The sequence below is a fragment of the Tetranychus urticae genome, chromosome 3 (assembly GCF_039701765.1).
Source record: "Tetranychus urticae isolate SD_2017Ah chromosome 3, NJAU_TeUrti_SD_1.0, whole genome shotgun sequence".
Taxonomy (NCBI): Eukaryota; Metazoa; Arthropoda; class Arachnida; order Trombidiformes; family Tetranychidae; genus Tetranychus; species Tetranychus urticae.
Genome location: NC_142960.1, coordinates 13,200,299 through 13,223,094, shown reverse-complemented (window position 1 = coordinate 13,223,094; position 22,796 = coordinate 13,200,299). Strand labels below are relative to the sequence as shown.

At 32.5% G+C, this 22,796-nt stretch overlaps 4 protein-coding genes and 2 long non-coding RNA genes across 7 annotated transcripts; 2 read left to right on the top strand and 4 right to left on the bottom strand.

The window, feature by feature from the left end:
• Window positions 1–301: 301 nt before the first annotated feature.
• On the bottom strand, window positions 302–2,220 carry LOC107359517 (uncharacterized). The gene is made up of 4 exons (XR_016199792.1): window positions 1,701–2,220; window positions 1,416–1,561; window positions 1,095–1,356; window positions 302–855 (listed from the first exon to the last, which is right to left on the bottom strand). It is a non-coding gene; the product is annotated as an uncharacterized LOC107359517 (long non-coding RNA).
• Window positions 2,221–2,335: 115 nt separating this feature from the next.
• On the top strand, window positions 2,336–8,808 carry oys (lysophospholipid acyltransferase 6). The gene is made up of 4 exons (XM_015926000.3): window positions 2,336–2,611; window positions 2,705–3,389; window positions 3,472–3,677; window positions 6,766–8,808. Exons 1-4 carry the CDS (start codon window positions 2,507–2,509, stop codon window positions 7,234–7,236), a joined length of 1,467 nt encoding a protein of 488 aa, XP_015781486.2. The 5' UTR covers window positions 2,336–2,506; the 3' UTR covers window positions 7,237–8,808.
• Window positions 8,809–9,092: 284 nt separating this feature from the next.
• On the bottom strand, window positions 9,093–11,030 carry LOC107359514 (sialin-like). Its single transcript, XM_015925999.3, has 4 exons — window positions 10,147–11,030; window positions 9,854–10,000; window positions 9,662–9,794; window positions 9,093–9,580 (listed from the first exon to the last, which is right to left on the bottom strand). Exons 1-4 carry the CDS (start codon window positions 10,930–10,932, stop codon window positions 9,129–9,131), a joined length of 1,518 nt encoding a protein of 505 aa, XP_015781485.1. The 5' UTR covers window positions 10,933–11,030; the 3' UTR covers window positions 9,093–9,128.
• A 1,204-nt stretch (window positions 11,031–12,234) lies between these two features.
• On the top strand, window positions 12,235–14,620 carry Shmt (serine hydroxymethyl transferase). Its single transcript, XM_015926001.2, has 5 exons — window positions 12,235–12,266; window positions 12,419–12,550; window positions 12,719–12,999; window positions 13,323–14,194; window positions 14,269–14,620. Exons 1-5 carry the CDS (start codon window positions 12,243–12,245, stop codon window positions 14,397–14,399), a joined length of 1,440 nt encoding a protein of 479 aa, XP_015781487.2. The 5' UTR covers window positions 12,235–12,242; the 3' UTR covers window positions 14,400–14,620.
• Window positions 14,596–15,579, bottom strand: LOC149093386 (uncharacterized). The gene is made up of 2 exons (XR_016199793.1): window positions 15,439–15,579; window positions 14,596–15,233 (listed from the first exon to the last, which is right to left on the bottom strand). It is a non-coding gene; the product is annotated as an uncharacterized LOC149093386 (long non-coding RNA).
• Window positions 15,580–16,035: 456 nt separating this feature from the next.
• Window positions 16,036–22,286, bottom strand: LOC107359512 (ferric reductase 1-like). Of its 2 annotated transcripts, XM_089269090.1 has the most exons (4): window positions 20,223–22,286; window positions 16,823–18,460; window positions 16,620–16,730; window positions 16,036–16,553 (listed from the first exon to the last, which is right to left on the bottom strand). In XM_089269090.1, exon 1 carries the CDS (start codon window positions 21,924–21,926, stop codon window positions 20,568–20,570), a length of 1,359 nt encoding a protein of 452 aa, XP_089125216.1. In that variant the 5' UTR covers window positions 21,927–22,286; the 3' UTR covers window positions 16,036–16,553; window positions 16,620–16,730; window positions 16,823–18,460; window positions 20,223–20,567. The 2 variants fall into 2 exon arrangements, with proteins under 2 accessions (XP_089125216.1, XP_089125217.1); XM_089269091.1 differs by lacking the exon at window positions 16,620–16,730 and having other exon boundaries at window positions 20,223–22,273.
• Window positions 22,287–22,796: the final 510 nt, after the last annotated feature.

Sequence of the window (22,796 nt, the reverse complement as noted above, 5' to 3'; positions counted from 1 at the left end):
AGAGTCACTTAAAAATCGTTTTCTGAGTTAATTTACCTTTAAATATTTGTAAAAAAATGATCCAAAAAGGGACAACTGAATAAATCGACACAAATTTTCACTCGAAGTATAAAAAAATTTCAATAAGCTTTTTACATCACTATGCGAAACAAATGTGGTGAAGTAACGAGTCTAAAATTTGCTACGTAAATGTTTATTAAGGTCATTTAAGCAACTTTATCATCATTTGATCAAACGACAATAAGTTATTTGATCAGTAATCGTTTTAATTATGTTTGGAGGTTAACTCTCATTTTAGCCTTTTACGTCAGCAATTTCGTTACTTCATTTTGAATACACTATATTGACCAACACTGTTTCTGCTTTAGTGGGTATAAAAAATAAAAAAATTGAAATTTTCCATCGAACGGCATATAGCATGTCCCTCTGTCATGTCATTATTTTATGACTTTGTTCGTTTGCCCACAGCGAGGATTCATTTTTGCATTGGCTAGTGACTTAAACACCCTGGCCAACTAAAAAACTTTGCTTCAAGTCTCTTAAAAGCATATCTTTGCCTGTAAACCTCTCAACTGCTGGGATTAAAGCCTGTGATTTTTGCTAGTTGATGAAAAAGTTTATGTATACGAGCTTAAAACAAGATCAGTTGACTTGTTCCGCTTGTATTCTAGGCACTTCTGCCTGGGTCGACCTGGCAGTTAATTTAAATATATTTTACCATGGAGATAAAGGTAAACACTCTTTCAATGATTTTAGTTGACCACCAGAGCTTTGATAAGCAATCATTCCGGTAATTATTATCAGGTAACAAGGAATCAATGAGGCCAAGTAGAATTGAAGCTGGTTGAATAAAGCCTGTGAATTAAGAATGAAAAGTGTTAGTAATCAAAATTATTTGTGCAAATCTCAAAGATTTAGTATACAATAGGGAAACCTTAACTTTCTATAATTTCTTTGGTTTTAACCAAACTGATACAAATGAAAATCAGGACAAAATCTCATTTAATTGCCCGCTAATTTGTCGAAAAACAGAATTATATCAAGTCAAGAGTTTATGCTAGTAAATTCCCAAGCGAATGAAATAATCAATTTACCAGTGATGATGCAGTAAGATGAGAAAGAGTTAAATACGCAATTCTATGTTTACATCCGCTATCGAGTGAATCAAAGAATATGATTTTCCCGAATGTATGTATTCAAATAAAAATTAGAGTAATGAACGCTTGTGATATGAAAAATTTAGGTAAACTGCCATAAAGACCCACTGTTCCTGGACCAGTAGCAATCGTTTATTTCAGGGTACATCAATAGCCCATAAAAAGAGGACGCCAAGACGTACATAACCAACAGAAACAGCTGTAAGGTAAACAAAAAATAATTTAGCACATAACAGTAAGATAAGAAAATTAACTTACGATGAGGTCATTATAATCTGAATTGGATAATTGGCTACTGTCAAGCAAAACATTGTCATAGAAGGACCAAAAGTTATTAAGACACAGTCACAGAATTCAACGAGAGGCACGATTTCATGCAGTAAATGAAGATTGCGCGAATAGTCCTGAGAATTGATGAATAGAAATGGTTTAAAAAATTCATTTCAAAAAGATTAGATTATTGAAAAATATCATCAAACATTTCACAGATGTTGAAGCTCAGGTGTATTTGATTACGGTAGCTAGCAGAAACTCCTTGGTTACCTGTGGTATATCGTCATTTGTGATTACAGCGCTCTAATAAGGTCATCTGATATTGTTATTTATTGTAATGGTTTACTTTTGATTATCATAAAATCCAATAGATCTATCAGGTTGATAGTATCAGCCATTGATCCGAGTCAATTTGCTGTTTCGATGGATGAAAAAACAACAGAGCCACCGAGAAAGAAGTTTCACACATTGAATTTGATTAAGATCTGAATATCAAAAGAAGATTACATAGGATTATCTGAAACAATGTAAAATGTTCATTTGGTTTAATTAAATGATGTCTGATGACTGTGAAACAAATGTTAAGGTTACACCGTATGAATTTATCTCATTCAAGTTGAACACATAAAATTGTCTAATCGCAGACTCATGACTCAACGTAATTTTTTATCAATGATGCAACAGATATAAATTAATTAATTAATCAACAATTTGAAGAGATGAAAAATATACGATTTATGACATTGAAATAAAACAACACAACATGAGTCAAAAGTGAATGTTATGAAATTAAACTGAACAACAAAACGTAATATAGCAACTTACCCTGCAACAGGGAGGGGCCAGAAAAGTCTTCCGATTTATTTTGTCACTTTCACTTGTAAAAGACTTTTAAATCAACATTTTTAGTGTTATTAGTGCAATGGAATCGAATGAAGGCAAAAATAGATGAATGATGAATTAACTGTTTGAATTTTTGTTTTCATCATTTATTCAATTTTGTTAATACTTGTATCTTGTTTTTTTGTTAGTGTTTCTTTACATTCTATCTTATCTACGTCTACTCATCATTCGTCATGGCCTCAGCTACAGCAACCTACTACCCGCCTGAACCTAAAACATATTATGGTTCTAGGAGGTTAGAGCCTTTTTTCCGTAACGTCGGTCTTTCTGTTGATCAGGTATGGCATATATTTTCTCACCATTGTCTCTTATTTGTGAAGTTATGATTTATAATCAGCAGCTGATCATCTTTTCTTTCTTTCCTGACCCAGGGTAATTTTTGTTTGGTACAATTCACTTGCTTATTATTGGGACTTTTTTACTACCAGATTAGCCGAGTAATCAAATTAACCGACACTTCCAAACATTTGATCATGTTAATACCTGGAATCGCTTTGTGTTATTTCTGTTTTGGTTACCAGACAAGCAACTTATTTGTTCTTGCCATGTTATGTTATATAACTATGTGTGCCTGTGACCCTCAATCTGTCCACAAAGCTGTCCTTTTCATATCCATGCTTTACCTTTCTTACCTTCACCTGCTTCGTCAAATAGATGATTATGGTGGTTACTCTATTGATATCACCGGTCCTACCATGATTATTGTACAAAAAGTTTCCAGCCTCGCATTTTGCCTGCACGATGGTCATGGACGACCTGAAAAAGATCTTACTCCTGAACAAAAAGCATTACGAGTCACCAGGGTTCCAACACTTCTAGAATTTCTTTCATACGTTTTCCACTTTCCTAGTGTAATGTGTGGTCCTTTGGTGTACTTTAAAAATTACTTGGAGTTCATTGATGGTACGAATTTTTCAAAACACATCGAGTCACCTGAAGCTGAGAAACGAAGTGTCCATCCTGGCAAAGCAATTCTCAAAAAATTATTTATTAGCGTCTTCTTTGCAATTATGATTGTTGTCTATTCTCCTAAATTTCCTATTTCTAAACTTTGTGGTAAGTTTAAACTCTTTTCCAGCATCTTCAAATTCTCCCGCGTCTTCCATCTAATCGATTTTTGACTTTAATTTTCCACTAGACGATAAGTTCCTAGCAGAGTCTTCCTTCATTATGGTTGTAGCGTACATGTTAGCGTCAACAGCTAGTGCTCGTTTTAAGTACTATTTCGCATGGACTTTTGGTGAAGCCTGTTGTAACGCTGCTGGTATTGGCTTTAATGGGTTCAACTCTAAAAACCAACCTAATTGGGATCTTCTTGATGCAGTTGATATTCTCAGATTTGAGGTAAGTTTCATAATACAATAAGAAAATGTAAATGTTTTGTTCGATCTTTCAAAAGGGAAAAGTATATTAGTAGTTGTTAGTATCATTCAGTCCGAGTTCTTTGCACTGTTGTCATTACGGCCAAGAACACAATTTGTCTTTGACCAAAATACCCTTTCAGCTGAATCGGAGCTAAAATTTTCTACTTATCTCCTTATTTCCTTTTTTAAAAAAAAGGTTCAGACTCTAGTTTGATAGATAAAGGAAGGAAATCGTCTAAAGTTATTGTTATTTTTTTGTTCAAATTCTAAACTAAACAAATTGTAACGAAATAGTTTAGAGGTGTTTAAATGTATTGGCAAACGACGATTAGAGTGAACCATCAAGGCTCAACTTGTTTCTGTTTATGCTCATTAAGCGTTTTTACCAATCTTGACATTTCCTCATGACACTAATATTTTGTTGCTATTTACTTTCTTAGTTTGACAAAATCTGACATTTAAATTTACTCATTTTTAATGGCCTTTTCAATATTTTCACTCTTAATTATAAAAAATAACTAGTATCTGTATCTTCACAATTCATCATTAGTTTACCTTGAAATGTTGTTCTTCAATTGAATGTACAATATTTTGTTGTATGCTTCAGCTGCATGTACTTTTTTCGTTCCTCTATCCGGTTTTCGCTTCAATCGTGATGAATGCCACGTAATCGATGAGCCAATTTCAGTCTTCCTGATAAACTTTTCTTCCATACTAAGCAAGAAATTCCTCCTTTTGGATTCTATTCTTGTCTCCGTCAATGTGTTATACATTTAGCATTTACACTCCATTATCAGAGAATGTTTATAGCCATTGAATAACCTTTTCTTGACCAATTGAATGTTCATTATTTTATTGCTTTCCTCCTTAGTTTTCTCGGTTCTGTTTCTTGAATACAAATGAAATTCACTTGAAGGTTAATTATGGTATATATTACGATATGTTGATAACCATTTATTTTCTTGTTCACTATTGAACTTTTCTTTCCTCGTTGATTAGCTCTGCTGAGTATGTTTCTATTTCATCACATAATCAACCAATCCATCTCATTATAAAAAGTGTCAGTCAAAAATAATACATAGGCATCAATGTACAACCCTTTCAGCAACACCACAATTCGTTGCCCAGTCAGTTGCTGCATGAACGCTAGATAAATGCGCTTGTAACTTGATTTTCAAATAAGGCGCAGCTTTTGCGTTTTTTAAAATTTATGTGCGTTACACGCTTGTTTAAATTTAAATTTCCAAAAAGATTCTCCAACCGAGGCTTGACTCATCAAACTCTCAAGAAACTTGACCAACTCTTTAACCACTGAGCTAGTGATTAATTTATTAAAAGATGATACAATTTTTGAAGTGTATTGTGGAAGCTAACATTGTTACTTTTGTTAGATGAAAATTTTTGCGTTAAACGCAAAGAAACGCGAAGAGGGAATAAACTCTGCGTACCAACTTTATGCGCTAGTTACACGCTCTCTCTAGTTTGAATGCGGCACATGATTTTGTTTGACTGGGTGATTATCGGTAAATCTTTTGTAATGTTTGATATCAATGTTTAAATAGCAGATTCGTTTTTCACGATATCAGCTCTTAATGATATTACGAAAAGGTTTAAGTACCAATAATGGAAGCTATTAATACATATATTATGGGGATTGTTTGTATGTCATATTTGTATAAATCAGCATTATTGTTATAATTTTGGTTGTACAACAAACTACAGAGTATCAAAGTTTCTGTCTACAAAATTCATCAAATAAATCTATTAGTTTAATGATTTCTCTGGGAAAAAATAAATAATCAGATGATCCAATAAATTAACTAGACAATACCATCAAATGACTTTGTTGATTTAGACTCTGATAAAACCCAATTTAGAAAATAAATTCAATTAAAAAAGTATTGAGTCTGTTGTATAAAATTTTTTATTAAATCAAAAGTTACTCTCTCTTTGACATCATCTCTTTAATTGATGTACAGCTATTTTGAATCAATGTTTCAAATTTAGTTTACCAGGAAAACCATCGCTCTATTTTACTCTATTTTTTATTGGTCAATTAAAATGTAAAATATACTGATGGCGATCAGACAAGAAAGAAGGAAGAAAATTATTAAATTTTTAAGATTGAAGGGAAGCAGTCAATTGGAAATCATTTTTTTTTGCAGCACTCAGGGCTTTTCAATACTTTTACACCTTCTTTAGATACTTGAAATGTTCAAGATGTGTTACAACAAAGCATGCAACAAAGAAACTTGCCAATACTGTCAACAAATTAATGGTTCTTATGCTTACAATGAGTATTGTTTAACTTGTTAATTAGCTTATTGAGATGAAATCTCAGTTGAATCACTAAAATCGATTTTTCACTACACTTGAAGCAATGTTTTGAACTAAATTCATCTCTATTATGTTCCAATTTTCCACCAAAAGCTGATAACTGTAGTTATTCTTCCTGACTTTTGGCACATTTAAACATTTTAAACTAGGTTACCTGGAAATTTGCCTGATTGTCCAGATTTACATTGGAAATTCTATTATTAGCGCATTACTCTTTTTTTCATTTTCAACTCACCGAGTACATTGTAAGGCTACTAGAAAAGTTGCTATTGATATTAAGGATTTCCTGAATACAAGTACCATACATGTACATTAGTTATCCTAAATGAATTATTGATATTTGCGTAAATCAGTGAATAGCATAATATCATATTTTAATTGTGAATCCTATGAGAAAATTAACTTAGAAAAATCCAATTCATGTGCTATTTGTACATCTCAAAACTATGATCATGGTACAAAATGAAAGATGCAATTGAATTCTCTTTATAAAAAAATCTAAATCTGATGTGTGATTCCATTTTGAAAACGTTTCATGTCATTATTTGTAGCACTGTACGTCATTTACAGTACTTTTTTTATTCAAATATTTTTATCCATTGGTAAATCTCAGTGATATCCATACTTGAGCAAACTTTTTTTGCAGAATAAGTAATCGAAGGTTGACATTTACATAAAATTAAAAATTTTCATTAAAATATCATCATTAATGTTATTACTTCTTATTGCAGTTTTCTCGTAATCTTCGTGAAGCTTTGGAAGCCTGGAATAAAACAACTCAATCATGGCTAAGAAGGTCAGCATACGAAAGAGCGCCTAGATTCCGGATGCTTGCTACTTACATACTGTCAGCAATGTGGCATGGGTTCTATCCTGGTTATTATTTAACGTTTTTATCTGGAGCTTTATTCACTCAAGGAGCTCGAACTGCCCGACGGTGTCTCCGTCACCATTTCCAGTCAAGCAAATGGCTATCCTTTGGTTATGACATAATAACATGTCTTTTTACTCGAATCATGATGGCGTATCTTGTTTTTCCGTTCGTAATGTTAGCTGCTTATGACTGTTGGAAAGTTTACTGCCGTTTGTACTTCTTTGGTCATGTTATTGTTTTACTTGGCATCTTTGTTCTTCCTCGTATCATCAAACCTCTCAAAAAAAGTCAAAATGTTAACGGCAATGAAAAATCAAAAACCAATTGAAAAACATAAGATAAAAAGCCAGACTAAAAATACAAAGAATTAAATTTTCTTGAACAAATCCTAGGACTCCATTAAAAGCGCACCAATTCACAAAATTTATCCGAACATGGCCAGATAGAAACTCAATCCAAAAAGACAAGCAGTATTTGGAAAAGCTGACGAATTAAGATTGATTAATTAATTCGTAAGATTACTGTGATTTAGTGCATCTTCCAGTTAAAAGTGAGGCTGAAGAGCTGTCCATCAAATCATGCGTTCATTTCACATCACAATTGCATCATCTATTCAAATCCATCGCATCATCAAATAATTAGCTTTTCATTATTTTAGTAACATCTCATAATTTCTACCGTGATAACAACCGCTGTCCTTGCCCTCTTCTCAATGATCTAAACACAACGGACAACTTATTAAACTTCAGCATTGTCATAAATCTCTTGTATGTTTGAAGCAACTAACTATCTCATAAAGGCGCTTTGATTTTTCGGAACTAATGCTCACCAATAACCATTACAAGATAATTGCCACGCTCAACATTTTACTTCGAACCATTGATATTGAAGATTTCCCAGCGATTTTCTACATCTTCGTAGATTAATTTTCTTCCATACATTTTTAATTTTTATGTTTCTTGTCATTTGAAACCTGGAAACGAACAACGACTTACTGGAGAACAGAAGATAAACTTGAAGAAATTCTTAGATCAAGTCGCCCTTAAGTGATATGAGAATGTATATATTAAGGATCAAAATCTCGAACAATGGCAACAGCTTGGTTTTTTCAAATCATTTCATTTCATCTGTTTCACCGATAATCACTCTGGAAATAAGGGGATCTCTATTTGCCCCTAATGTGTGAAAAATTACGTCTTCTGTGGCTCTGGAATTTGCAATTCTAATTTGAAATAATTAATAGCAATCTAAGTTTTACTTTTTATATTTCTCGTAATATTTACAAAACAAAAGATGATCAATGCTTGGTAGTCTTAAGGTCAATTGAAAATCAAAAACATATCTATATTATTACTGTTTATAATAATATAGTAATAGATCAAATGTTGAACCCGCAATTTATCCCCTTCATTGTTATCTTATAAATCAAGAATTGTAAAAATCATAGTTATTGCTCAGCATATCTGTTCGATGTCTGTTTCCATTGTCAATGAATAACTAGCAAACTTTTGAAAACAAGCAATTGAGCTTTTAAATGTCTACTTTTTTATACATTTCTCGCTAATAGATGAGTTGGAAACCAAATTAGCAGTTGATTTTAATAAAAAAACAATAAATTCACCCAAATTGAACAGAAACACGATGATTATTTAACCGTTGTAACATTGTATCGATTTATGTAAAATTTGGATTGATTATCGTAATTACTGATCAAGTAATGATTGTAAGCGTATATTAAACATAGTTCATGTATTGTATCAAGCTCTTGTATCAAGCACTTGATTGTGTAATTTAATATTTTAAAATTCTATACAATTAACTCTTCATTATGTGATACTTGTTATGCTAAAGATACTTATGGATAAATTGTCAAAATTAAAACAAATGCCAACAACTCAAATTATTGATACATTCAATTTCATTGCAACGAAACCAGTTTTAGTTGTTTATTTCCTTGTAATCATTGAAAAATTATTTTACATTAATCAAGTTATTCTTCGAGCAATAATCAATTATAATACGATTGACGGACGGCTTGAAATGCCTTAAAGCTTTTGTCTTCGGCTTGTGCTTTCAGCTTGGCTGTTATGCAATGTTTATGCCTCTATATTGATTACACACTCTTAATGTTTGAAATTAATTCAAGATTAAGCAAAAATTGAAATATATTTTGAATATTAGTGATTCGTGTATAAAAATTGATGTGTTATTTTTATTGTTTCAATATTTTTCTTCATCTTTAACTGTGATTCGTAATTCTGGTTTTTTGGCTTTTAACGAATTTACATTAATTTCATTTTTATCTGTTTTCTTATAAGATGGATCCCAATGTTGAACCTTTCCCGAGCCTAAAAGGACAAAGACTGATGCTCCGAAGATGGTTAAGATCGCCGAAAGGTAAAACGTATTATACCAGTGTTTAGGAGTTGGATTGTTGCCAACCAATATTGCGACAGATTCGTTCATCAAGATTTGAGAAAGGTCTGAAATTGTTCTAGAAAGTCCATTGAATGTTCCAGCAAAACTTGGACAAATATCTAGATGATTGGATCCTGGTCCAGCTACATTCAAAGCTCCAAAGCCTTTAGCAATGGTGGCTAAGATAACAACGGTTCCAACATGTTTTCCAACAAAAGGTATCAAAAATAAGCAGCTCGCAGCAACTCCATAGCCTTTACATCGTTACAGGAAAGCGAAGTTATTATTCAGTTTTCATTATTCAACTTTAAAACAAGATTATTAATGATACTTACCAATTGTAGTGGCAATTTTTCTGAGTTTAATGGTTGTAAGAACCTCACTTGCTCGTAGCCAGTCAATACAGTAACCAGCTAGATAATTCACCATAATTGAGACTATATATGGTAGAGCAGTCATGACTCCGTTCTGAGTGTAAAGACATTTAATTATAGAGGTGCTAAATAAATGGATAACCTGGAACTCACCGATTTATGGCTAACATCGAGAACATTTTTATAAAATGAAGACAATTGCAAGGAAAAGAAACCAGCGCTCCAACTATAAGTAAAGTTAGCTATAAGAACTGCATAAATTGCCGGTGATGTTAACAATGATGACCATGGTAAGCTTTTCTAGAGTCGAGCAAAATTTGATTCAGTAAGATTCATAGCTCTTGTATCATTACAGTTAAAAAGGTGCGTTTTTCATTATATAAAACATTACATATAAAATAGACTTGAATGTTTTCAATAATAATATAAAATTTTTAACCACTTACAGGTTTCCCTGTCCTGACCAGTCGATGCTGAATAATTTCTTCAAGTTCATTTTCTGAAATAAAAGGATGTTGTCCGGGATCATCACGAATAAAGAGAAGCACCATCAACGCAACTGCTATGGCTAATGAACCGAAAAAGTAAAAAACGAATGGCCAACCTCCAAGGAAATCCCCACTAACCATTAGCCCAACCAGTGGATGGGTCACAGCATTACTGAACAAAGCTCCGGATAATATGACTGAACTGGCTATAGTTTTTTCTTGTTGTGGAGCCCAATGAGCCAATATAACTTGACCTGTTGGTATTGCGATGGCTGAACAGACTCCTTGAGCCAATCTGGCAAAATAAGAGGCCCAATAAGATCTAAGAGCCAACGTTGGAAATAAAAAGTTGATCATTCCTGTTACGAATATTCCAATGGAGGCAATTTTCCGGGGCCCATAAATCTCTGCCATTCGACCACCAAAAATGGCCATCCCTATTGATCCCCACATATAAGCCTGGAGAATACGAGATTTTTGGGATTCGTTCCAATCGACGTGGAACTTACGATGAATATCTGATTCAAAACAACCTTTTGATTGTATACCTGTCGAGTTATCCGTTGAACATGAAACATCTTCAATCATTGCTACAACAGCTAAACTCATACTAATTTTGATTGAAATCAGGGAGAAAACTTGAATGGCAATAATCGTGAACACAATCCATCGAAGTTTTACTTTTGATGTTTTCTTGAGGGACACTGTAGAAGGGTGATCTATAATTTCAACTGGATTGACCATAATTTAATTTGTCTTACAGAAATATCACAGTCATAAAGAGTTTCTGAATAGTTTATTCAAGACTTGGTGATTTCTAGTTTATTTAAACAGTCAATACAAATAAATGTTACCGATAATGAACCATTCTGGTAAATTTTCATTTGGTTTATTTTTATTCGGATTATGCTTAATGATTAAGCTTGGAATTATCATTGAAATGACATTAACAATGATCAATTAATCCATTGATCAAACCACGCGTCGTTTAATGTCGATTTTATCCTCCAAGGTTTTGTCTTAATCCAGAATTTATCTATTATATTATTATTTAGATATAAATATTACATGTGTATAAATACAAATGTATTTTTTGTCAAGTCTCAACTTGAAGTTATAATTTGGCCAAAAGATCAAGGCGATGGACGATGGACTCAATTTTATTCCATAGAAAATCATTATACCCTGATTTTTCAAGCATTTCTTATAAAAATCACTATTTCATCAAAGGACGATTCAGCTCACGACATTTGGTGCTTAAATGAAACCAATTTGAGTGTATGAAACCATCTAAATAAAGTGCATTCAGGATGGATTGAATTGATGAAATAATTTATTTCGATCTGTCGACCCGAAAAACTAGATAAATTTTGGATAAATTTTGATTCTTCTCATTGTTATCAATCAGGTAATAATGGAAGTGATTTCTATGATTATAATAGTAAGATTAATTGATTTCCTTCATTGATATGGTGATAGAAGGATTGAATACTTTATACAACTTAAATCATCGAATTTGAGGCAAAAAATATTTCTCATTTCAAGCACTCATACAAAACAATATCTAATCATGATCGTTGATCAGATAGTATTCTCAATAACTCATTCAATACTGATAAAATTGATTATCTCGAGAGATTTCATCTGATCATTTGATCATTTAATCCAATGATCAGATGATGATATAGATTATTGAAATGATAACTGAATCGAATAATAAACATCTCAATTATAATAATTGAAAGATTGTCGGTGAATAAGATGAAAACAATTAAAATTTTGATTTAAATTAGAGTAAAAGCAGACTGTGTGCTTAGAAAAGACAGACGCAAAGTTGGTGATAGATTGTTTTGGGTTGACAATGTGACTTTCTTGAGAAGATGATAAACAGATAGGGAAAACATGATGAAATGTTGATAATTTTGAAGATGCTTAGTCTAATGAGTTATTGCTTATTTTATCTTTTCTTTCTGATCAATATTGATAAACGATAAAATGGTTTGTAATTGTCATCAGTAAATAATGTACAGAAATTCAATTAGATTCAAAAAACCATGAGGAGGAGCTCGCTTATAAATGTAAGTTGTTGAGTAAAACCTGTTCTATGTGTTTTCTCCTATTCTATCTTACTTCTCATCCTTTTTTCGGTGCCATAACTCTTGGTTATTTAAATTGTTTGCCTTAATAAGAAATTTACAATTTTGTCTTCTTTTTGTATTTATTGTATCAGTGTTACCATATTTTAAGAAGAACCATGTGGACTGGAAATGAACCGCTGTCATCAAGTGACCCCGAGATGTGGAATCTCATCAGAAGGGAAAAGGATAGACAAAAACGAGGTCTTGAATTGATTGCTTCTGAGGTAAGTTTTAGTCTTCTGTCTAAGAATTCATGAATTTCTTGACAATACTCATGTTTTAATAGACGTTGACATTTCAAGGTATCATTTTTTGTCTCATTCTTCTTTGTTGACCAATATTCTGCTATACTATCTCTTTCATCTGTTTGCTTGTCTTTTTTTTGGTAACAGAATTTTGCTTCTTTAGCTTGCCTTGAAGCTCTTGGTTCTTGTTTGAACAATAAATACTCAGAAGGATATCCTGGAAAACGTTATTATGGTGGAACAGAGGTTATTGACGAGATTGAGTTGCTTTGTCAAAGACGTGCTCTTGAAGCCTTCCGCTTAGACCCTGCTAAGTGGGGTGTCAACGTTCAACCACTTTCTGGTTCTCCTGCTAACTTTGCCTCCTATACAGCATTATTGCAACCCCATGATCGTATCATGGGACTAGATTTACCTGATGGAGGACAGTAAGTTTCCAACACACCAAGTGTTAACTCCGATGAGAAAAACTTAGTCTCTTCAACAAAAATGACAGTCTTATTATCTATTTCCGATTTATCAGTTCTTCAAAGCAACTATCAGATAAGCTGTGTTAACTCCCTTTGATTAAATCTCAAGGCTTGTTCATTGTTTTACAAAGTTTTCAACCCTTAGAATGATAGGCTTTTATATCATGGGTATTTAGGATAAAACTTGATCTCTAAATTATTTCATAACACTACTATATTTAGTTTGAAATATATTCACAATTCATATTTAATAATTTTACACTTTCCTTGCTTTTTTCCAGTCTTACACATGGTTACATGAATGACCAAAAAAGGATTTCAGCTACATCTATTTATTTTGAATCAATGGGCTATAAATTGAACCCCGAAACTGGTCTTATCGATTATGATAAATTAGCTGAAATGGCAAAACTCTTCCGTCCTAGGTTAATAATTGCTGGTACATCTGCATATCCAAGACTCTTAGATTATAAAAAATTCCGTGAAATCTGTGATGAAAATAAAGCTATCCTTTTAGCTGACATGGCACATATCAGTGGATTAGTAGCAGCTGGAGTCATTCCGTCGCCATTTGAATATGCTGATGTAGTAACCACGACAACTCACAAAACTTTACGAGGTGTCAGATCAGGTTTAATCTTTTTCCGCAAAGGAGTATCAGGAACTAATAAGGATGGAAAAGATATAATGTATGACTATGAGTCAAAGATTAATTTCTCTGTATTCCCTGCTCTTCAAGGTGGACCTCATAATCATGCTATTGCCGGTGTTGCTGTTGCATTGAAGGAGGCCAATAGTCCCATGTTCCGTGAATATTCTGAACAAGTTTTGAAAAACGCTAAAGCACTTGCTGATGCATTAGTTGCCAATGGTTACACTTTAGTTTCTGGTGGAACTGACAATCATCTTTTACTATTAGACCTTCGACCAAAAGGACTCGACGGTGCAAGATTAGAATCTTTGCTCAATGAAATTGATATAATCGCCAACAAGAATACATGTCCTGGAGATAAATCTGCTCTAGTTCCTGGTGGAATCCGTTTAGGCGCAGCAGCTCTAACAACCAGAAATTTCAAGGAAAAGGACTTTGAAAAAGTTGCGGTGTTCATTGATGAAGCTATTAAGCTTGCGTTGGAAGCTAAACAGTCATGTGGTAAGATTCAAAAATTATACTTTCAGCTAAATTTGAAAAATCAACTAATTTACCAATCTTTTTTATCTTTTCAGGTAAAACTGTTCAAGATTTCAAAAAATACCTCAAAACGGATGAAACAACAAAGGAGAAGATGTTGACATTGAAATCAGTAATTAATGAATGGGCATCTACATTCCCAATGCCTGGTTACGAAGATCACTAAATCAAAGACAGCAATATAAAAAGTTCATAGAAACAACTTGAAAATTCCCGGGAATCAGGTTTAATAAATATTGGTCTTCAAAACATATAAGTCAAATCACTAATTGCCATATATTCAAGTGTCGTGCCTTATGTAATCTATGAACAACATTGAACTATTTTGTTTAAAGAATAAAAATATTTTGACACTTTTCATATCCAAATAAAAGATTTTCAATAATATTTCGAAGCGATGAGTTATGATTGTTGAAAGTTGGTTACAAAACGATTACAATGATTCAGATGTAAAAAGAGAGTTGACATCGTTGAATGTTGATGGCATCAGTCAAAGAAACAAAAGAAGAGTTAATTTACAGCATAAATTGAAATCATGGTGGTGGTTAAAAGTGAAAAAACAATGATGGATTGACAATTGATGACATCAGCTGAATTAAAACATTCAATGAAATCAAGGTGATGGAGAAACTTATTGATGATGATAAAAATGATGAACCGTTACAGCCGTCTTGATCACAACAATGGATCTCTCTCTCAGCAAATCGATTTATATCGGGATTACAGTTGGCCGAACATTGGAGTAAAATTAACCCTTGATTAGATAATCTTAAACACGACTTTTCATGGGGCTTACATTTGGTTAAATGACTGGAATTGTAATGATCACAAGGCACAAACCGATCAGATCCATCTGAACGGGGAAGATAATGTCCACATTCATAGCATTTGAGGCTTGAGATGAGTTGAGGATAAAGCAAGACTTGAACAGCTATTAAAATGAAAGCTACCGGGTTGGCCATCATTCTGAGATTAATAATCATGGTTTGATATAATTTAGCTAAAGATTAACAATTGAAATTTAAATGGAAACCAATTAATTTGACAAGAAACACACTCCAAAAAAGTACAAGTGTAAAGAAAAGTATAAACAAAGAATGAGAAAAGGAATCTCATCAACTGGTGTTTCAAATCTTCAAAGAAACTGGTTTCTTCGAGTCTTTTTTTTCACGGAGTCAATTTCTTATCCTCCACACCTTACCTACCATTGTTCAACCTTGAAATGATGATGATGAAGACAAAATAAGAGATGAGGAAGAACCATTTTACAGAGTTAATGTAACCTACACTTGTTAATGGCTTACGGCCTGCAGAGCCTACGCTAACCTTGTTAGATTTTCAAAGTAATTACAAATTATAAGATATTACCAATAATACAATCACAGCTATTAAATTTTTTTCTTAATGTGAATTGAATCTTTTCAAATTCTTGTTCCAATCAAATGTATCCAATGAAATGTAATACTGATTTGAAGATGAAATACTTTTACGCACTGTTCCTTTCAGGCATTTTTCTTCCTCTCTAACTTCATCGAAATCTCAATCAACTTTAATTTTCTCTTTTTTTTGCTCTAACTCTCAATTAATCTGATTCACTTCAAATTTCCAAATATTTCAATTTAACCATTTATCTTTTTCTCTCTGATTGTTTTGTAGCTTGTTCAGCTTGTATGATTGAAGTAACAATTTGGTAAATCAAAAAACAAAAAGCAACAAATAACTTAAATCGTGATAACACGCTATTAAAAATCAGCCAAATTTATGATTTTGAAGAGCCGTAAAAAAATCATTACATTCAACTCTTAATTTCTTTAAATTTCTTATTGTTACTTTAATTTGTGTTAAATTCATCATTATCATCAATTGATATTAAATATCGTTGGACAATCACTTGTAAGCCTACTAAAAGCGAAGCTAAGTGAAGACCAAGTGAAAATGAGAAGAAGAATTAAGAAAATCACAATTAAATCCTTTTAAATCACGAATAATATCCATCTGGTGTTGGTTAAAAGTTCACTGATAGTTGTTATTGTTGTGCCTCATTTTATGGCATCTTTTTAGACCTAATATGATAAGTTGATTAATAGCTCAAGCTCATTCAAATGGCCTCTTCATTTTGATCGTTTTGCCTTTCAAATGACTTTTGATTGCCTCAAGGTAATCAAATTGAAATTCATCCACAAGTAAACGCCAAATCAACGTGAATCCCTGGATATCCGTTAAAGGTTTGGTTTGAAAAAATTTCGGAACAAGAAATTCAGTTCATCTCCATCAAAATATTCCACTTTGAGGTTAAATTAATAATAAAAAATCGCCAAATCTTATAAAAAAAGAGAAAATTTAATAGAGATTAGTTTTAATGGATAAACTTTGCTTACTTGATTACCTTTTCTTATTATTTCACCCTTTTTGTACTCTATGCAAACGAGATTAGATTTAGATCTTTATCGTCATCTTCATCATCATTAACATCAACAGCAATTGCCGTCTTCTTCACCTTTAGGCAGCATAATATAGTTAAATTAATCACAAAATGGTACATTAATCAAGTAAAGGATAATCAATCATTTAGTGATATAAATTACTTACGGATATCCACTGGACACTAACATAGTCAGATTAAAAATTAATGTCTTCATCGTGTGCTGTTGTTTTCATCTTACTTTTGACATCTTCTAGATTATTAAGAGCAAGAGACTATTAATTTTCATTTCATCATCCGATTCGTGATACAATTTAGAGTAGCTCAAGTTTGCCCTCCAGTGATGAAATGAGCAGATGATCATGAGCCTGGTTGAAGACGGTGAAAGAGTAAAGTCAACAACATTGATCATTTCCAATGAACATAACACTTTAAAATCTCTTTTCCTTTCTCGACCATTTAGTTGATTATTTACTGATTCTTCTTGCATTTTTTGGAAGCTTCTTGGATTCTTGATGATGCTTGACTTAGCTGATGATCTCCCAACTTGAGGTACTTTTTTCTTTCCCTTGACAAACATTCATCATTTTTTCCAGGTAAATAGTACAAGAGTTTCAACTTGGTTAGAGACTGTCTTGTTTACAAAGAAATGTTTTGTTCAATTGCTCCTTTTTGATGGGAAGTTGATGGTGATGGTGGAAAAAAATCCAACTAAAAGTCAAAAAGTCAAATATTTTGACAGTTTTTCTGTCAATTGAAGACAATTTACAAAAAAAGCCAATGATTTAGAGTTGATCTTGTTTCTCTTATCCACTCCGACTCCTTCTTTAAGCGGTGATATTGGTGATCATCAGTGATGCTTGGTTGAATTTTGGGTTGAATAAGTCTTCTTTGAGTTGACTAAATTTTCTGCTTAGGAAAAACTAGATTGTTTGGTGTTTTGTGTAGGTTAATATTGACCTTGATCAACTGTCAAACGCTAAAACGGCTTTTGAAAATTGATTGCTGTTACCTTATCAAGGCATTTGGTGTCACGAGTAGTTGGAGTAAGAAAGTCACAATATTCAGTCGATTGATGATTATTATGATGATGATGTTCATGATAACCTTTCCTGTTGTTCACCCTCAATTAAGTAAACACCAAACAGCAACATGATCATGTAACCGCGACATTTATTTCAATTCGCAATCCTCAACATTCACCAATACATCTTTCTCAATCATGTTATCCTTCATCTGAATGGCAACGTTTTTGGCTGTAACCACCATCATGATTCCTTCTTGATTAACGGCTGAAATTATTAAACAGGTATAATCTTGAGAGCTGGTTGGGAAGATCAGTGGTAAGATTAAGATTAAGAGGGTTCATTGTTTTATATTACATCATAAATAAATGTAATTTGTATTAATCCTTCATTACTACAATTTTACAGCATGAAAAAAATGAAACTATATTACATAACAAGACTTGCAACAAGTAAAATGAAAGGGTAAAATTAACAATAATTGAAATATTGAGGAAGACAACTTGTCAATTGTTCAAGATGATTGCGTTGTTATAAAAGTTTAAGTTGATTTTGATTAATAAACAAAAAAAACAGTAAATAATGAGACATGATTTACAAAATATTGGTTGAAACATATTGTTCAAGGCTTGAAGCCAGCTGATGCTGAAAGAGCCGAAAAAAGGGGCAAAATTGTAATTACGACTTGTTTATTGATCTCCTTCAGCTTTGTTTTTTCTTGTTTGAACAAGCTTTGTTTATTATCCAAACTCTTGCAATTTGTACTTGACATTTGATTTTCTGAAACGAACAATTAAATAAAAAAAAGGAAAATTAGTAAATTTGATTAGCTTCAAGAAATATAAATTATATTGTTGAATGGCTGATTGTTTGATGATGTTATGCTTGATCAAATATGACAAAATGACGACCATGACAAATTGTAATACAATAATTAAGGTCTGATAATAATAGCAATCAAAAGACTTGTGTTTAACTCAATTACAGTACAATACCTGATTAACGTAACAAGTTGTTAAAAGTCGCCATCTGTGAATAATCACAATGTATCGTTTTCAACTACAAATTAAGTACCAATAGACTTCAGCATTCAGCCCAAACTGGTAGCGCATACAAACGATGTGTGAAAATATTCACAGAATGCTGATATTAGCATCTTATTTGTCAGTTACCTCAACCAAGCGCCTTTCAGTCGTGTGTGTGTGCTAGTTGACTGGGCTTATTAATAAATCGGTCAAAATTGAGTCAAGTTGGTATTGCACTGTAATTAAACACTTATTTCAACCAGACTATCAAATGAACAGTTGATAATGAAGTTTCACAGAAACTAATAGTTTGTTGATAATCATTTGTTTCAATTTGTTTTGATTACTCCTACAGACTTCAAAGGAGTGAGTAGCTTCAATGGCGATATCAAAAAATCGCCAAAATATTTCTGAAAAAATGTTCTTCTGCTAATTGATCAAAACCTAATTTTCAATATCTATGGAAATATATACTTTCAATTGTTCGGACAATTGGTTGATCAACATGCGAAACGCTCAAATCAGATGAATTGGTTAATAATCGGCAATAAACAAGCTAAAAATCTACAAGCGTTTCTGTTGAATATTTGATACTCTGTCACTTTACTGTTAACAGGTTTTTTAGTTCAAAGTATTCATTGAAATAATTTCAACAATCTGTTAAATCTTCAAAAAACAGATGTTTGAAAGTTTATATTGAAAATCAAGTGTTCTTGTAGCACTTAAATTATTATAAAAGTAAAGTAAATCAACGTTTGCTTTCCATTTACAATATTTCACTCTTGATTTTTGATTGCCATTGATTCAATGAAACTTTGTATCCTTAAATAATAAGCATGATTTGATGAGGAAATGATGTTTACCAAAAAAAACATTCACTATTTTGATTCAAGGATAGGCAATGAGAAGAAATTGAATTAGATTAAGGAGAAAGGTAGAAACGTAATAATATTTCCTTTAACTGTCACCAAAAAAATGAAGTTAACGGTGACAGTGGAGTTGAATTATGAAGTACAATTTACTCATTTACCTTTATTACACTTGGTTGATCAGAACAAATTTTGACAACTAATTACCAACACAATAGAAACTGTAAACACCTTGGCCTGAAAATTCAAGAACTGTTGGTCATTTTCCCAGCAATCTTTGTCAAGACCGTTGATTCAACTAGAGACCAACTTGCCATTGTTTTCATTATCAGTTCTGGGTTGCTCAACTAACTTTCATCTTTCCTTTGAATATTCCTTTATTCATCTTCTTCAATCATCATAATTACTGGCATTAAAATTTTAATAGACTAAAAGGCTGAACAAAAGAAGATATCCTTGAAGGTAGATAGTAACTAGAGAAAGTAGAATCAACTTCACTGTGAAAGCTTCATTATCAAAATTCAAAATACATTGAATAAATTGAGGAATGTTTTCTTTTCTATTCTGTGAATTCAGAAAAGTCTGTGATAGTCGTCTGATCAAATGAATAGAACACTTTAAAAGAAAAAATATTGATATTTGATTTACCTTGATTAAATATTTGACTATTGTATTTACAATAACAAATGAGTCTGAATGGGAAAACTAAACTCGTCCATTAACTTGGTAACTATGAGAGGTTGGCGATCATAATGAAGATGTTGTCAATGTTGATGAGCATGACGGTAATCAACAGGTGATTTTGATGTGAAATCATCATTGATTTGAGAAGAATTTGAAGCAAAAAATAAATAAACTTAAAATAAGCAGTTCAAAACGGTACATTGATCAACTGAACAAAAGCTCGGAAAATTTGAACAATAAATGTCCATGGTTCTTCATTGATTGTTGTTGGGTTTCACTTGATTCAAAAAATTGCTTTTATGCTTGTTACTACTTTGATTGTAAAATGATAATCAAAACAAGAATAACTGTTGAAACTGTTATAATGACAACGTATAAGCCAAGCATAAATTGTCTAAAGCCTTCACCAACTCGAGATGCTGGACTAGGAGATGATGTTGAGGTGACGGCGTATGATTTGAGAGATTCATGAGCTTCTTCGATCACTCGTTTTTTAGATGAAATGATTGCAGAGTGACATTGCATGATTAGATGAATAGCGACATAAATAACAATATGAGATGCTAATATCCAATAAAATGGATCAGGCAGTTTAACTGATTTCAATGTTAAAACTGAAAAAATGGTTCCCATTGCCGCAAGATGAGCGATGTTACCAGAGGCCCAATGGATCCAGTTGAAATAACTACGCTTTGGATGGTCAGGTGAACAACGAAATAATGCACCAAATGGTTGAAAGATCATACAGACAGATGAAATAAGACCTAGATATTGGTGTAAACTGTTTCCACGCCATTGACCAACGTGAACAAATATCGAAATAATGCCGAGAATGGCAAAAATTATCGCTAAAATCATTAAACTTCGATGAAGAATGAACCATATTTTCACACCACACATGGTTTTTTCATCCCACGATTCCTTGTAATGACGGGCAATGATAATGGCCAAACTCACTATTCCAATCCAAGTGATGGTCATAAGAGATCCATGCAAACGAATCAAAGTTGGAGTTGTTGTGTCAGCTATAACTATGCCAACACTTTGTAAGCTGACTGGATTAGGAGATGAAGACCGTTCATCGTGATATGCAATTGACCCATCATCATTGAGAGGTCCATTGGCTAGTAAAATATGATAACGATTGTCTAAAATACTGAAGCTCCGGGAATGCACAAAAGCGCTAACCTTTTGAATCCACCGACAAACAATATAACCCTCTGCTAGTGAAGGATCACCAGAAGTAACCGTTAAATTACGAGCAATGGTTCCTCTTGTTAATGTAGTAACACCACTGTGACCTCTGGTAATACCTTCACCGGCACTTAATTTACCACTTCTACTGATGTCACAATGTACAAAGATATCATCACCCATGCGACCATCAGTAGATAAACCAACGGCATACCAATGTCCAAGATCACCGTTAGAGCCAAACATTTCAAACAACATTCCATCTTTTGGATTGGTCATTGATATCATCCTCACTAGTTGTTTACATGGTACTGTTGGGTCAGTAGTGCACTGAGAAGGTAATCCAAAACAAAGTTTCTCCTTACCAATGCATGGTTCAATAAGATCATTGTTACAGTTGATTTGCAATGGCAATAAGGGAAGAACACAAATTAATAAAGAGTAAATCAAACGACGATACAGATCTATCATCATTCCAACAGTTGATAAATTAAGACCTATTAATTAAACAAAGGTAAATTTATATTAAAACAAAATCAATCCAGTGGAAAGAAAATTCTGACTTGATAAACAAGTAACAACATTTAACTTTCATCCGCTTCCAAACAAGTTAGCTTCAAAACAAGCCATCAAGGAAAGAGAATTGCAAAAAAGTACAAGTTGAGCGCCTTCTATCAACAGTCAATTGTAATCACTTTTAATTAAAATTTTGACTTTTTCAAAATAAACTTAAAAATTTAGATTCACAGGTGTATCAATGATCGAAACTCAATCGTGCTCAATTACATTATTTAAATCAATAATTTGTTTCACCGTATTAATGTTTGGTTTGCTTTCAAAATGGCTATTAAATTGGCATTTTTTCAACGATATTGCTTCGTATTAAATGCCAATTGCTTTCAAAAAACGTATATTTTCCATGAGGAAGATATTTCAATCATTTTTTAAGTGATTAATTCTTTCCAACTCAATCGCCAACAATAATCTCATAACGATAACTTTTATTTTAGTTGGTCTTTTCAGTCACATTTTCCAGTCATGAAACATTTGATTTAGAAATGATTGTCTGCCGACCAGCAGTTGTTCATTGCTTTTTTGAATCATGTAGTAAACTTGGAACGGTAAAACATTTGTAAAGCTACTCATTCAATTTAAACTAAAAGTTTACGGTTACAATTGCCATTACAAACATCTTAATAATAAATAACTTGCCAAGATTTAATGGCCATTTGGTTTGGACAACAAAGATAACTCAAAGCTTTTTTGTCATACATGTAAATTGAAGGGGTTATCTGTTAAACACAAAAGCTACTGAAACTTATTAATGAAAAGCTTTCAGTGAAA